The sequence below is a fragment of the Colletes latitarsis genome, chromosome 3 (assembly GCF_051014445.1).
Source record: "Colletes latitarsis isolate SP2378_abdomen chromosome 3, iyColLati1, whole genome shotgun sequence".
In the NCBI taxonomy this organism is placed as follows: domain Eukaryota; kingdom Metazoa; phylum Arthropoda; class Insecta; order Hymenoptera; family Colletidae; genus Colletes; species Colletes latitarsis.
This window is the reverse complement of record NC_135136.1, coordinates 39,186,624-39,203,138: the sequence shown is the minus strand read 5'-3', so window position 1 is coordinate 39,203,138 and position 16,515 is coordinate 39,186,624. Positions and strand designations below refer to the sequence as shown.

General features: G+C 42.5%; 1 protein-coding gene across 5 annotated transcripts in view; it reads right to left on the bottom strand.

Moving 5' to 3' along the window:
- Tet (tet methylcytosine dioxygenase-like) overlaps positions 1 to 16,515 on the bottom strand; it is a 144,856-nt gene that overhangs the window by 43,750 nt on the left and 84,591 nt on the right. For all 5 annotated transcript variants that reach the window (XM_076762096.1, XM_076762093.1, XM_076762098.1 and 2 more), the window contains exon 3: positions 10,016 to 10,090. In XM_076762096.1, the coding sequence (XP_076618211.1) occupies positions 10,016 to 10,090 (75 nt within the window). The remainder of the gene's footprint in view (positions 1 to 10,015; positions 10,091 to 16,515) is intronic.

The window sequence follows — 16,515 nt, the reverse complement described above, 5'->3', positions numbered from 1 at the left end:
GTTTCTCATCCTATCATAATTATCTACTTAAACTTTTGTTTAAATTAATAAATAATCACGCGGATCGTCCATCGTTATTGGCATCTGCGATAGAGAGTTGACAAACACTAGACTTTTCACAATTTTACATATAAATCGAAATACAGTATACGATGCATGAATGAAACAGATCTTTTAAATGTATCACTAGCCACCCCCAAAAGAAGCAACAAATCCTATGTAATGGCGGAGGGATAATGTACGTCGATTAATTTTGTATTTACGTATGTCTGTTCTAGCTGTATAATGTGAAAAAGGGAACCGTTAAATTGTATTATTCAATAATAATAATAAAAACAAGATATATTTCTAGTTGTGTAGCAGCAATTTCTGCAATCAAACAGCTTTTCTTTTACATTTGGCTACGCGATTTATCTGCTCCACGTTACGAAACATTATTAAGACTGAATATTCATAAACTCGGCCGCTATTCATAGCTCGTCGAGAATAATTCCGCACCTTCATTAACTTTGTTTAGTAAGGCAACATTTAATTTACTAATTCTGAACGATTTATCAAGCGTTTCTTTCCGGTACACTGTACCCGTATGGACCAGAATACTCGACTCGAAATTTAATCAACAGTAAACAGAGTTTTCAAGGTAAAATTTTTGTTCAAACTCGAAATTAAAAATGAGATGCAAAAATGTACGGCTTAGAAGATATTTTCAAGTTTCAAAAACTGATATATCTTCCACTGAAATCGACGATTTAATTTAAACAGTGAAGCTAGTCTCGAACAAGTCTTTTGTTGTTTTCATCCTGTTCGATAAAAAATTTTCCGCGATGATTTATTTTACGCATCCATCAAGGATAAATTCGTTAGCCTCGAAACGAAAAGCTGCGTCACCCTTGGTGCGATACGCTGGCAAACAGATTGCAATTCATCGACGGAATCACGCGTTCAAGTAGGCGTGCTTTTCTACAATTTTACCTGTCGCGCATGCCAAGCAAGATTTATGTAATAATCTAAACATAACGTGGCATGTTACTTGTTATATCGTAAGGTAAACATTTATTCGTGTAGCCTACTGATAACAGGAGCAGAAATCGTAGAGTCATGCACCGTGGATTGCATCGATCATCGTTCCTTATGGTTCAGGTGGAATATTTTGCTCCTATCGGTTCTGATTGCTCAAAACTTTTTTCAGCAAATTATTAAGGAAAGAAAACCTGGAATTAATCAACGATTGCTTATCTTGAATCGAAGTTAATTTTACACCGAGCTCTTAAAAGGATTTACAATTGCTATTTGGATAGTTTTAATCGAAACTGTAATTCTTCATTTATCTAAGACTTTAGGTATCGTGACTCATGACTGTTTTAATGAATCAAACAGCTTCCATGACTGCGACAGTTTTAATACATTATGGTATGAGTCGCCCACAATTACTCTGGAAATCCAAGACTTTTCGAACCACACGAGTAACGACAATCTTTATCTCGACTTGTGCAGTAGAAAATAAGAGGGCAATAGTATTATCTTATCCGCGAGTCTAGATAAGACAAGGCAGAGGCCCATACGAGACCCAGAACGGAAGTCGTGTCCTAATTCCTTCTTTCATGCTTCTCCATTAATTGAATGAATTACGTATAATTATAGCTCGCGTTTCATAAGGTCCAAGGATTCCATTCATTATGGACAAACAAATTTTGGAGCACGTTAGGTGTATCTAAAAATTATTCTACACATTTTTTTTTATTAGCAATAACAACGGATTAATAACGGATCGTCTGATTTAATTTCGAGCGAAATTACATTGACTCTTCAATTTTCGGAATCGATTCGAGACGCGCGAAGCGAGCACGGAATTTACGAGCTCGTTCGACGTGTAATTAAAATCTCGTTAATCGTACATGGTCTTCCCAGGGCAGTCGATTCTCCGTCGAAGGAAAAAATCGTTGGAAATCGAACCGGGAAGGGCGGAAAAACGATAGCAACGGACGGGGGTGTAGGAAGTTCGTGCGGGGTGGAAAGTTCCCGCGAAGTGGCCCATAAATAATGTCACCGTTCGTTCTAACTCGATTATTTTGCACGGCCCCGGAACTTCATTATCCTAATAACGAAAATTATAGGCAACGAGTAACTACGGTTCTATTACGTCGCTCGCGTAACAGCTAATGGCCCTTCTTGGGAAAGAAACGCTTAAATGTCGTTGTAAATAACGTAATGGCAGGTCTCGATAATGCACACGCTGGATGCTAATGGAAATCGAGAACATTTTTTCCGGACCGATTCCAACCGGAAACCGCCGTGTAATGTTACGCGTTCTTGTATCTATGGAGACGCTTTATTTTCGAGGCTTTTGTTCGCCACTGGCGGATCCCGAAAGGGCTCGAAAAATGGCGAAAAAATTCGAGATCTCTAGAATACGAGAATCTCGACTTTAAAAATTATAGAGAGGGATACAAATATTCGAGTTTCGATGATTGCTCTGCATTTGAAGCAAAAAGATTGTTCGAATTTTTTCACTCGAGGCTGATCTGTCTGTCCATGAATCTGTTTCTACTTACGCTGAAGTCAAAGTCGTATTCTATTGCTCGCGCGTATAGATTGTTTTTAAATATGGGGGATCTGGGTTAGGTAAAAAACATCTTCACTTACATCGTATAATAATATACTCGTTGAGGAGGCGTTGTAGAAATTCTCCAATTTAGTAATTAACACGAACTGAATGGCATGTAATTTGGAGATTCATCGATGTAGGATTCTATCCTTTAAATCGGGGCCTGTTAAATCGAGGTTTTACCGCAATCAGTAAGAAGCTGAGAGCAGCGAAATTCGAAGGATGAGCGAACAAGGACGGACAGTTGGCTGCATGCCCAGAAAGAACTGGATCATTAGTGCGAAACTGAAGAATAGTACGGACCAAATCGTCGTGGTGCATAAGTATGCCAACCGAGGGGACTTTCTAAACTATATACAGGTACGAGGAATTCGCGTGTACAAGGAGTGTTGAAAGGAATCGAGGACACGTTTCAGGGTCGATTCGGGGAAAATTTAAATCGTCCCTTGGAAACTACACTCTTTAATTTTTGCTTCCCAAAATTAATTTCATATTTTTGGAGGTTAATCCATAGTAGACATTTTAAATCCAAATTAATTTAGAAGACATAAACTTCGAACAATGGAACTCTGCTTCCAAACAACCCCTATGCTACCCCTATCCTTTGTCTCCCACAACTAACAGCCGTGTTATTTCGAAAACCTGTATTCGATTAATCGACGTAAGGGGTTAAAATGCGTCGTCCAAATAAACATCCCCGGACTGTCAGTGGAACTCAAACACACCCTCCGGGTTGTCAAAAAAAGAATCGCCGGTCTCGCGACGGTTCGAGCAGCCCGCCTCGACTGTCGCCGCTCTTTTGAGGGTCTTCCAGCAACCCCATTCGATTCCTTTGTGTACGTCAACAACGCGCCAGGAAGCTGGCCGTGGCAGCGATCCGACGGTTTCCGCGTTCAACCCGTCCGTCGTCCTAGCCGCGATCGTTTCCACCCTCGATCAACCCCCCGGGTGAACACCGGCGATCTCCTCGATTCTCCTGCGAATTGCCCGTCGAGGGGTAAAGAACGAGAAGAGAGAAAGGAAGAGGGATGGGAAAAAAAGGAGATCGTGTCCCTGGTTGGGAGGGGGAGGGGCGCGGAGATGAGAGGGAATTAGCATTTTATTTGTACCGCGGCCAGATCGATATTCGCGGCCAGGTTCGTCTTCGTTTTCTGCCGGTCGGAACCTTCGGGGCCGACACATTGTTCGCGAATCCAAGATGGCGTACACCTCCGACACCTCTGCCGCCGCCGCTGTCGCCAACGACACCCTACTCTCGTCCGCTACCACCGCCCCTTTCGCTCGTCTAATGCAATTTAGTTGCCGACGACGAAAAGAGGGGAAATCGGGGAACCGGGGGATAAAGTTCGAGGGAAAGGGCGGCCCCACCGACAGGAGGGGTTGGACGAGGAACACCGCTAATTATTTCATCCAGGATACCCCACCTGGCTCGATCTTCTCGCGACGATCGCAAATTCCCATTGATTTCGGATTAAATTGTTCCGGGGCCGCGGAACACCTGGCTTCCGGCTCGATTTGACCCTCGTCGCGCCAATATTAAACCCTCGATCGCTGATTTTCGGAAGCCTCGACTATTTAGAAATTATTATGTTAAAATAGGGTGTAGAATACTGTAAGATATAATTGGAGCAATGTGGAAGCCAAATCTAAATTCAAATCTCGAGACCTACGATGGATGAAATAAATAAATGTTATGTTAATTAAAAGTATTGCGCGTGACTAAGGAGAGACAACATTTAGAAGGTGTGTACATCCGAAATTCTGAAGAATGTCGAGGAACGATTTGCTTAACAAAAGTTGTCGCGGACGAGGCCATTCCGCGGCATCAACGGTTTCTTTGCAGGTGGAAGTGCTTTTGATGCACAAAGATCGTCTTTGCCTTCTTAAATAGAAAGACACGATTTTTTTTCCTCTTTTATTACGCCGTAGCAATGGTTCTTGAGACCAGCACAAGGACGGTGGATGCAGAGTCATCGAAAGACGCTAGGTATAGCGGCAGAAAAAAGACAAAAACCGCTATTTTTCATCCCAGAAACATCGCTTACCCAAACAAACGTTCACCGTTGCACAGCGTTTGGCACGAAAGTATACAGTGTTTCTTAATTATCGTTACTAAATTTTACGACGATTCTCCCCAGGTGATGTGCCAACGTTAACCAGTTTTATTCGTTGGAATCTGAATTGAATTTTTTAATGAAAGACCCGATACACACAGCGAAAAGCCACCGTTTGTGTATGATTGATATCTTCCAGTTTCGCGATCGTGGGTCAAAAAAATAGGCGAAAAGCTCACCGATTTCCCTGACATTTTTTTTAACGAAACATCCCCGTACGCTTTATGGATAATTTTCTAAACGATTTGTATCCCGGGCGGGCTCGTTTCGAAACAAATGGCCGTCACCAGGGAGCCCCTTTTGTCCCCGTGATCGATCCACGCACCATTGTCGCAGGAATTCTGCCCCGAAAACTCGAGATTTGCTATAATTACGCGCGCCTTAACCCTTACAACGGTCGTGTGGTCCCAGGAACACCATTATTATTTCCTTCGCAACCTTCTTGAAGTCACTTAAGCTCAACGAGCTGTACCATTCGGTTCCTTCCTAAATCCCAGTCGACTGTAAAGTAAGCATTCCTCCGCGATGGTGCGCCCGAGGGGGATGCGAGCGAACAATTGCACCCCTGCTACAGATATCAAGTTTTCAAGCATTTCAATTCCGCTTTACGGCTAGCTAGGCGGAAAAACAAACCCCCAACAAGGACCTTCTCCCTATCGTCTTTAACAGCAGGTCGCAACTTTTCGTGTTACGTCTTCAAATTCTGAAACTTCACTTTTATCTTACGTTTAGTTATTTCATTTTATTGCGACTTTAGCTTTTCTCACGGTCAAGGGAGTTTGATCGATTTCGCGAGCGTAAAATTTCCAAGCTTCGGAGGATTCACAGCGAAGATTCAGTTAAAGACGATCTTTTTACCGGTTCGTAATGGGAATGGGCCATCAAGGGTGGACTCCCAGGGGTATAATAAGTAAATTGCTCGAGCGAGGCCGACGTACGGCCATTACGCGCGCCGGTTTGAGAAAACAAGACTCGGTTTCAAATGGCAAGCATCGATCGTCCGATGAATATAAATTGAAACAGCGAAAAAGCGGAATTGCATTCTGTCACGAAGACGTTGCGTCGGCACAGGTGCCAGCGCACGTGTGCACCGGTTGTTTCGAGGGATCGATAACACTCCGCCGCCCACGAAGGTATCAAAAGCTCGTCGAACGCGGCGGGATATAAATCAGCGGCTCGCTGTATGCACTTGCCCCGCGCAAATAGGAAAACCGTAACTATGCGTTTTATTATTTATTTCTCGCTGGGGCTGGAAAACGAGAGACGCAGACGATAGCTAGACCGCGTTCCTTCCAATTACTCGGCCCCCGTCGATCGATGCATTCCGAATGCAAAGCAATTTTGTCGCGGGAAAAGTTGAGGGACGAAATCTCTATGGATACAAAAGGAAAACGCCAGCTCTGCAATTTCTTCTCGAATTTCTCTTTATTCGAACGGTCGAGGCGTGTCGTTTCGAAACCGAGATATTCCAGGACTTTTCACCATTCATTTTACCGTTTGCCTGGTAATTACTGTGCATCAATCATCGGTCCTAATAACAAATAACATTTTGTTAACTAGTTTTCAACAGAAAATATAAGATCCTAGTAAATTCATTGATATAAATAACGTGCAAAAATTCACGTGAAAATACTTCGTTTTTACATGTTGCTTTATCAAACCTTTCCTATGCCTGGGATTGGGAAAATGCATAGGACGTATCTTAAAGTAGACTATGCAACAAGAAAAATGAGATCTCGGAGAGCTCTTTACGATCAATAGGACCGAAGATATGAAGTCGCGAAGTAGGCTAAACAATCGTTCCTCTCATAGATAACAACGATTTTAAATATCTTGCTTGCTTTTAACGATAGGAAAAATGTCAGAGGAAGACATTATTCAAGGCCATCGATATTTTCTCTAATTGAGACTATAAAAAATAAATTTGCTACATGAAAGTATTCCAATTCATAATTCTAAGAAGGAATGGTTTTTGATCTGGTAATAGATATCTACGAAAATAATGATTGTGTAGCCTACTTCGTGACCTCATATCTTCGGTCTTATTGATCGTACAGAGCTCCCCGAAATCTCGTTTTTCTCGTTATATAATGCAGTTTAAGATACGTTCTATACATTTTTCCGATAGGGAAAGTTTGACGAGGCAACATATAAAAATGAGACACCTTCGTCTGACTTTTAATTCAGAACTTTTTGATGAAGATTTTATTCTATAATGCTTATATAAAAAGTTTTGAATCGAACCTATAATATTATACAACGCTGACTAAATATGGAGCAAGAAGAAAACAGTAAACGAATCGAGAGTGAGTTGAATATTAATGTACCGGTTCTCGGTAACAAAGGCTGACAGGAATGTCAGGTTTGCGGTAGAGCCTTGGAAACTGATTTAAAAAATCACAGTATTTAAATATAGGAAAGAGCAGTCGTCTGATATTTGTCATAATCTTATCTTATCTCCCTTCCGTTTTACTTTACCGTACGAGTAAAAATTGAGAGAAGAACAAAATCTAGAATTAAAGACGAGGCAAATAAAAATTTTTATTTGTAGAGGTATTGTCTTATTTTAAACTATTGTTCATCTCTGGTAAAGTATTGTTCGTAATTTTTAGCAACAGAAATGGATTTACGGATGAACAAGTGTGAAAATCGAGGAACAATCTATAGCCAGAAATATAAAGGAAAATCCAATTCGTGGAATAATTTATAGCGTTTTACAAAACGTGCTGAAAACTTTAGATACGAATTCTGCGGGCAAAGATAATACAATCGGTTCGTAAAATGATTCGTGCTATTTTTAGTCGTTCAATAATTCTCGTTTTAAACCGCGATAACCTAATTGACTCGATTCACATATTTATAGTCCAAACTTACTATTTTATGAATGATCTTGACGAAGGTTCGTAATAGAAACCGTAAATTTCAATTGTTCCAAAATACACGAGCCAAGATTATGCACTTCTAAACGATAAAATACAATTAATAATTCCTTCTCGACAATCTATAATTCATCATTATGATAAAATATGATAAACGCTAGGGTTCTTTGTTTGGAACGATTTAAAAAGTTTCCCCGGGTAATGAATCTTTTTAAAACGAATCTGAAACTATTAAAAAAAATTATTATCATTATTCAGGAGAATGAATAGCGGCGAAGTTCGACGCGCAGAAAGAGAGTGGCTCGTGAGTTTCGCGTGGCTGGATAAATGGCCGCGGATAAATCGGAAGAAGAAGGCGGCGGAGGCGGAGGAGGAAGGTTCGGGCCGCGGATGAGATATCGTTCGGTCGAGAAATGCAACAGCGGGCCGCAGTTGCAGCTGGAACATTTTAAACATGGCGGTGCAACGTGCACAGGCGCGTCGCGACGCGATCAATACCATGCCTCGCTTAATGTCAGTTCGAGAACTTTGCGCGAGCTCGCGGCCGCCGAAGAAAATACATTCGAAATAAACCAACGACAAGGAACCCGCGCCGGGAAATTCCACGACCGGAAAACCCGCGATCGCGTCGATCGTTTCCACCCCCGTGGACTGGTTTCGAAGGGTTGCCGACAGGGTGAAGCACAGTGAGACAAGAACTTGTTCGCGACGCATCGGTTACAAGTGATTAACCCTAATTCTACGACAGTGTTAGCCAGAAGTTACTTGAAACGAATATACTAGAATTTTTTTACTATTTATTCTTTGGTCTCCCGTTCAAAATTTATATATACTGTTTCGAACAATGTTTGGAAGATAATAAAAATTAGTATAGAGGTATGAGCATATTTGTAGCCCCCATTGAATACTTATTTGATGCATAGACAACTATATAACCCTTATGATGAATAAAAAAATTTTAAAAGGTAGAATTCAGTTCTCCCCTCGTTTTGTAGTTGGAATAAAATTGTGACAAACGCTGCTTTCGGGGGTTCGCGAGTTCGACGAACGAGATTCGTCGAGTGGCGCGAAACAGAGGGCCCGTTTACTCGCGCGTTGCCACGTTTCTAGAATTAGAAACGCGACGGATAAGTGGGCGAGCCGAGGGCGCTCGAAAAAGAGTAGTGGTCGTCGAAACGGAATAAAGAAGGAGAGGGGGAGTAAAAAAAAAAAGAAATTCGCGCACGCGGGAACCGGAAACGAGATCCACGGTGAAGAGCGTAAATACGACATCGCGCCCGAGACGCGTATCGGCGCCCCTTTGAATTCTCGCGCGCAAAGAAACGTGAATTACGAAGCTCTCCAAAGAATAAACCGTAAAAAGAGTAAACCTCCACCATTCTGAATTTTTACGTGGCGTTCTTTGAAATTTCTTAAGCGTAATTAAATCAAATCATCGAAGAAAGTATGAACGAACGAATGGTCGAACGTTTCATTTTCGTGCATATTATTTATCGACCGCCAAAAGTTGTTCGAAGCTCGCTAAACGTAATTAAGTTAAACGATCGTAACAAGAACGAGTCAATAAAACATCGAACCCCTTCAGCCTCTAGTCGTTCTCGATCTTTTCATTGTGTTTGAAAAAAAATTCGCGTGCCTCAAGTTGTTTAAAGTTCGCGTACATTATAACGTACAGCGTGCCTGAAGATGTTAAATCGCCGTCCTTCGTGGAGCCAATAAGAATAAATGGCGCGCAGTCGTTCGCTCGAATATTCATTCAGGAGAAGAAGAGAAAAAGGGATGCTTTATGTTGCGAGATTTCGGCTTTCATTCTTTCCCTCGTCTTGTAGATCGTACGCCGCATTCGACGGGAGGAACATTGAGTATCAATTTATGAACCGACCGCTTTCGCGCATTCCCTGTATTCAAACTTTATTTCGTCGTGTCGTCATCGATCACGGGGAACCGTTCGATAAGTGGAAGAATAGCATGCACGGGCGATTTTTCGCGAATCGAGTTTCGTAAACCATATATTTTTCAGGCGAAATTGTAACAAATTTCAGTCCCACGATCGTAAAATTTTATGGGGGCTCCAACTTTCGAAAATTCGAACTTCTGCAACTCAAGCCACCGATTTTATTCAAACTCTCTCTCTGGCGATTCTGCATGAAAGATCCAAGCTGTTTTGGCAATACTCATTATTTATGAAGATATTTTAGACTAGTATAGAATTATCATTTTTAAAAATTAAATAAATATTTTTTTAGATAATAATCTTTCTAGAATCGCTTAGAATCGCCTAGAAATTTGAATAAAATCGAGGACCTCTTGTCAGGCTTGGTAAGACTCACCTGTTTCCTACAAAGGTTGGAAACAAAGATCTAAAAAGTATTTATTTGTAGGGTGTAGCGCGGTTAGGAACCGTTTAGGTTACTTACCCTCGTTGCACCTTTGCCTCGTCCCCTCCCCCTCTCTCTGAACGCACCCTCGCCCGTTTGCAGATGGTACAGGTGCTGAAACACAATCGAACAGTCTGTTAAATTCGGTTACCGGCATTGATCGGTGTAAGAGATCGAGTCGATCGCGCGGCGAGCCCCAGCATTCGGATCGTTATCGTTCCGACGGCGGACTATCGTAAAATCAAGGCAAACCGTATCGCCTCAATTGACCTCGTTAAGCCCAATAGACGCGCTTAATAAAAGTATAACCTTCCAGGGCCAGCGGTATTAGATTAGATTCCCGCGACGACAAAACGCTGCGGATTATTCGAAAGGGGGGTTGGGAAGGGGGTGGGCGAGTGGATGGGTCCAGCGAGCCCCCGCGGGCGATACACTTCGATCGTTCTCGCTGGAAATTATCGGGCGCTGACGGAGTTAATTAGAACGGGGAAATTACACGGTGCAATGACGCCGAAGATCACCCCTCGGCACGTTTCGCGCGATACGTAGTAAATTAAATCGCGTCGGAATAGAATTTTTTATTTTTAAAATTCCGATGGATCTACGTCGCTTCGTAATTTTTAAAATTACATACATTTTTCACTATATTTCGATAATCGTTGCGATTTTCGTTCGGGGAAAGGTTGGTAAGTAACCAACGATATACAGCCCTAGGGGATTCCTCGGAGGATACACGAGCATCTCGGGAAATTTCGTTCCTAGTGGAAAGTGCATTTTCCACGATCGGTAAAGTTAATTTAGAAAATACTGTGCAATTTTGCAATTATGAAGAATATCTTGGTGGAAACAACGACGTATTTGTTTGTAGGGTCATACGGAAATAAAGGAACGATCGTATGTGATTCTTTTCATTTTTAAGAAAGTTGTGCCCGTCTCTTGTCGACAGTCGCTCAATGCAGAGGCCTGTATTATCACCTGGAACGAAGAACTGCAACCTTCTAGCTAGGTTCACAGATGGCGCGTCGAGTTGCATCAGCTGATACGTTTCTTTTTACCGACCAGTCGCGGAAAAATCAAAGTATTGCGCTATGAGTACTTTTTTCCCACTCGGTGTATAGAACTACTATTCTACTACCTTAAAACTGAATTGCGTCTGTGACGAATTAATAACATTACGATTGCCTTGACAACATCGAAACAATCCTAACTAAGTAACAAATTTATACTGAGACTATCGTATAAATGACGAAGATGAGAACCATTTCAAGATTAATAATTCTTGCACTATCAGGTTTAGGGCACAAGTACCTCGATACTTTTCCGTAGAGATTAAATAGAGTAACCGTTTCAGAGCATATCTTGTACAGTTCCAATTCGCTATTCAAACGCTTTGCTTGGTATTGTCCGGAGCACACGAATTTAGCTTGGGTCAAACGTGCCTCGAACCGACCGCTTTCCGCTCGTTAATAGCATGCTTACAAAACGGACGGCAAACAATTTCCAAAAGTCGCTCCTAAGCTAAATTTCGAAGGTTCCGGCGTCTCAAGGGAAGATGGATAGCTGTGCAGGGTCCCGAGGTAAAGGACAAAGAGAGAATTTCTTTGCTTGGACGATTAATTACGCCCTCATTCCCGCCCCAAGTGCGGCTCTCTTGGCGATGCATCGTCGATATTGACATTTGCCTTGCTTCCCTTACTCTCTCGCTTTCACCCTTCTTCCTCGCTCCCTCTCGCTCTCTTCCGCCCTCCCACTGCCGGTGGGTTGCATCTGCACCTACACACGCGTCCGTAATCGCGCAGTATCACGCAAATTCAGCGGCGTGTGTGTGTGCACGCACCTCCTTCTCCGGGGCAGACCCTCTTTGCCCGTCGCGCGTTCGCCTGTTTACCGAGAAACCGCGATATTTACGCGAGAACGGCGGCGACCGGGGGTACCGGAGGGTGGAACCGAAGGTGCAACGGGAGAGAGAAAGAACCGAGGGGGAGGGATGAAAAGAGGAAAAGCGCGGGAAGAGAAGAAAGCCAGGACGAATCGACGGGAGAAACGTCCAAGAGAGAGGGACGAACGACCAGTGGTTGACGACAAGGGGGTCGCGAACCAGAGAGAGAAGGAATCAGGGTGAAGTGTACAAGGGTGGGAGGAGAAAGAGGGACGGAGAAAGGGAGATGGAATTAAGGGGACACACCCCTATCTTTCGAGCGTACGCTTATCGAATGTACCGACAATTACGCTTTTCCTCGTTCGCTCGCCAAGACGGTTCTGTCATGCGAGGCAGCCAGGTAGGTTGGTAGGTAAGCTAGGTAGGTTGGTGGGAATGCGCGTACAAGCGAATTAGACCATAATCGTCCACGCGTGTGCCGCGCGAAGGGGACGTTTTCCGCCTGCCTCGGACCTCGATGTTCACTCGCGCGGGGATCTGCTCTTCTCCTGCACCTTATGTACGACCATCTACGCGTGCCTATCCGACTATCCATCTCTCCCACCTACTATCTCTCTCTCTATGCTCGCACACTTCAGCCAACTTGTCCTTTCTTTTCGAAAAATAGCTCTGTTCAGCGTCCCCGAGTGTCCACGGCTCTCAGAAATTATTCACGATTTTTGATCCATCGGAAAGTACACGGTATTCTAGCAACGGCCATAGAATTTTCGTCGTAGCCATATTTGTTGATCTCTCGTATCGTCGATGGCTGCCATCTTTGTATTTAGTAGTGCTTTACAAGTTGTAAACATTCCTGAATCTGGCATTTAAGTTCCGGTGCGAGAGGCTGTTTCTTATTAAAATTAAATTCGACGCAATAGCCACCTGTCACCAAAATGTAAGAGTAATGACCGGACAGCTGCGAGGAAAAGATCTTTTTTGTCGAAATGGCGAAATTACGTTTCGACTTCCAACATGGGCCTTAATTTATTAACTGCAACGGTACATGATTTCAAGCACGATGATCTATGGTCTCCTGCCATCGGTCTGAAAGCAGTTGCATGTCTCTGGAGTACCGTAACTCGAACGCAAAATATTAAGTTATTTTTTAATATTGTTCCTTCTTTGACTTTATCCACGTAACAATGAAAGATTGTTACTACGTTAATAAATCTTTCACCGTGTATTTTCATTTCTTGCTGAGCTTTGCCCTTTATTTTTCTTCAATATCTTCACCCTCGGTGGTTTGTTTCTTTCTCGTTGCACCGTGTATACAGAACGGAGAGATTTTAATTGTCAGGGGTTTTTGCAAAGCCACTTTTGCGTTGAATATCACGAAGAAATGGGGGAGAGACTTTGCCGTGCGACGTTATCGAAGACACCCTTCAAGATCTCCCATTCGCTCTTCTCCCACGTTTCAAGTCCCGGTTCGATGCTTTCCTTGGTAGCCAACGGGACGGATGCACGAGAAAGCGCGTGTTTGACAGCGTTATAATTAGCTTATTGGAGTGACGAGATGAATGCGTAACGCGTCGTGCCGTAATATCACGACGATAAGGTATTAATTTTAATACCGTGCGTCAATTCTTCCGTTCTCTTCGTCGCTGACGACGGTAGTCGTGACATACAGCGGTTAAAGAATATTTCAAATGCTAAACCTACGAAGAAAACACCGGAACTTTACAAAAAGGAATTATGCGACACAATAGAAAATTTATTTCGTGGATTTTCAGCATCTTCTTTATAGAATTTTTAATGTATTATTTCTCAAGTCTCAAATAATTCAAAAATCTTCGTGCAACGATTTTGTCAAAATAGAATAAAAGGCACTAATTGTTGGAACGAGTCGTGCGTATGAAATTAAGTACAGAAGCGGAAATCAAGGGGTGGAGAAAGGTCGCAAAAAACGATATCTTTCCATATGTCTGTCGCAAAAAGTTCGCGTTTCGATAACAGACCGTGGTTTCGCGTTTCTTCTTTTGACGTGCGCTCGGGGAAGAATGCACGCAGGTATCCGCGATAGGAAGTTCACGTGATTATCGCAGAGAAGTCGAAAGAGAACGAGAGGCACCGATCGTCATCTGGAGTCTAGATCAGCAATTAGAAGCACGCGCTTCGCCAGCAGCTGGCACCGATTCCAACCGATAAGCTAATTAAAATATTTCGTAAATACGTTTCCTTATATCTTCTGGTCGACAGATGCACGGCCCTCGATAAGAAACACGTCACCAGGTCCGAGGATCGACAAAGATTTTCAGCGTCGTCGCACGCACCCTTTGCAATCGATATCCGCGCGGATCGTAAAATTAGATGATCGCTAAATAACTTTGATCGCAGATACCGCTGTCGATACTATCTGTACTGATTTCACGATGGCGTTCGATAAAAGTAAATATTTTTTAAGTTAGGTTTCTTATTATTTATACTGTTCATGTGATGATATTTGTGACTTTCCTGGATCTATGGATCCGATCTTATCGAGTTCAAACGTCGGTGCAACGATAATACGATATTCTTAAACACACGTGTTATCTATAATGTTCATCGACGATAACTCTAAGATATTCATCGGACTCCTGCTATCTCTTTAACGATTTAAAAATATTTAAAAATGCATCACTGGAATCCGACTCGCTAGATCTATGATATTATCGGCCCGAACGTTGGTGCAACGATTATTTTACTTTCTTATAGAGCCTTAAAACTCGATATATCTGGATACTTTACGTACAACTGGTATTTAATTGGCACTTGAAATGAATATTAAAAGAAAAAAACGATTAGTTTTCATAATTGTGTGCTCGTTAAAGTAGCATACGATTAGCATATCTTATTAAATGGGGAGAAGTTTCATAATTATCTCAAATGCGTTAACAAAGATAAAGCAACTACAGACCGAGGAAATTTAATAGTTTAATGCCACTTTTTCTTTAGATATTTCAATCCGTCTGGGTCTCGAGCGATCCGCCGTGATTCACAGACCGTTCTCGAGGAGTCGAATGACTGCAAGGTTTGCAGCCCGACTCTCTGTTTAAGTAGAAGTCCTATTTAAGCAGAAAATGCGTATATACTTTTGAGTTTCCAAACAACGAAGGAAAGGAAACAGCACGGTGGCAGCCGGCCCTTGTATTTGTCTAAAAGTCCCTGCGACGCCGAACATTTGCCCAGGAAGATGGTATTATAACCAAACACGGCCCCGGTTCAGATGAAATGATTAGTGTCGGGACATCTGCTTCTGTTGACAGTAACGTTGCTGCAGGGAAATGGTAAATTCTGATTTCTCGTGGCCGAGGGCGACCAACGACAACGATCTTCCAGTAAATTTTATTGCCTCGTCTAACATTCCCCGGCTACGGCCCTTTTTTTCTTGTTTCCGTTTTCTGCGCTCAGAGTCGCTCCTCCGACTTATATCGGAGATAAGATACTTTATTAAACCCTGTACTGACCGGAAGATTTGTCCCCCCCCATTTGATTAATTACCATTGATACGATATCTCTATGATGATTCTGGAATCGACGATTACTTTGGAAGATAAATTTCTCGTGGAATTTCTCTCTAAATGCAGAATACACCGTCAAGAGATTTGTGATTTCTGGGGGGTTCAATCGTTCTGCCGATAGATTTTCCGTTTGGTCGATTATAATAATAATTGAAATAATTATTTGAAATTGTGTTTAACGAGAAAATCCTCGGAAGCGTCGCGAGACAATTCGATGGCGGAAAAAATGGGTCTGGGAAAAGAACAGTGTCCGCGATTGGAAAGAGGGAGAGATAACGGGTGGTAGGGGATGAAATAAAACAAAAAAAAATTGTTGGGGAGTCTGAGTGAAATATAAAACAGCACCGAAATCCCGGATTTCCGTGACTGGTCCTTCGGCTAATGAAAGAATTCGACATCGAGATCCCCCGCGACTCCCTTTGTCTGCTCTTTTCATTCTCTTCGCTGCGCGGCGCGATTCTGTGAAAGTGTCGCGCACATTCGAGGGTAGTCGCGATAAAAACGTTGAATGCGTCGCGACGCGTACCCCGAAAACGTCGATTTCAATGGGCCTGGATGTCGCGAGCACTTCCAAACGCAATCCCGAAATCTGAACGATGCTTTTTCATCGCCATTAAAGGCGATTATAATATCGTCCCTTATACCTTTCCTTGTCCTTCGTCGCTCTTTTAAAAGTTGTTTCAATAATCTCCAAAAGACGTTGACAACTTTCTATAAAATCTGTCGCGACGTTCAAATTTTTAACAAATCATTAACAGTTTCGGTCACCTAATTTTTTGCGTCGATATATCGTGGTCGAGTTCAAAATTCAAATTGTGAAATAAAATTCACAATATAGAGAGCGAAAATTATTCTCGAAAATCATATATCCGGAAGGGTAGAATTAAGACTCTATTCGGGACTTTATTTTACATACGATAAATGCAGAAACAGTATATTTACAATATACTGCCCTGGTATTTTAAGTAGATGCATTTGTTTTAATTGGTAGCACTTTCAAAAATTCCAGGAAGGGATTAGAGTAAAATTTCGCGTGCAAATGGGGTGAACGAGGGGCGGGGTCCGTGAGAAATGCTTTCGAAATTCCCGCGATAGTTAAAAATGTTCGGTTTCTCGGTCAG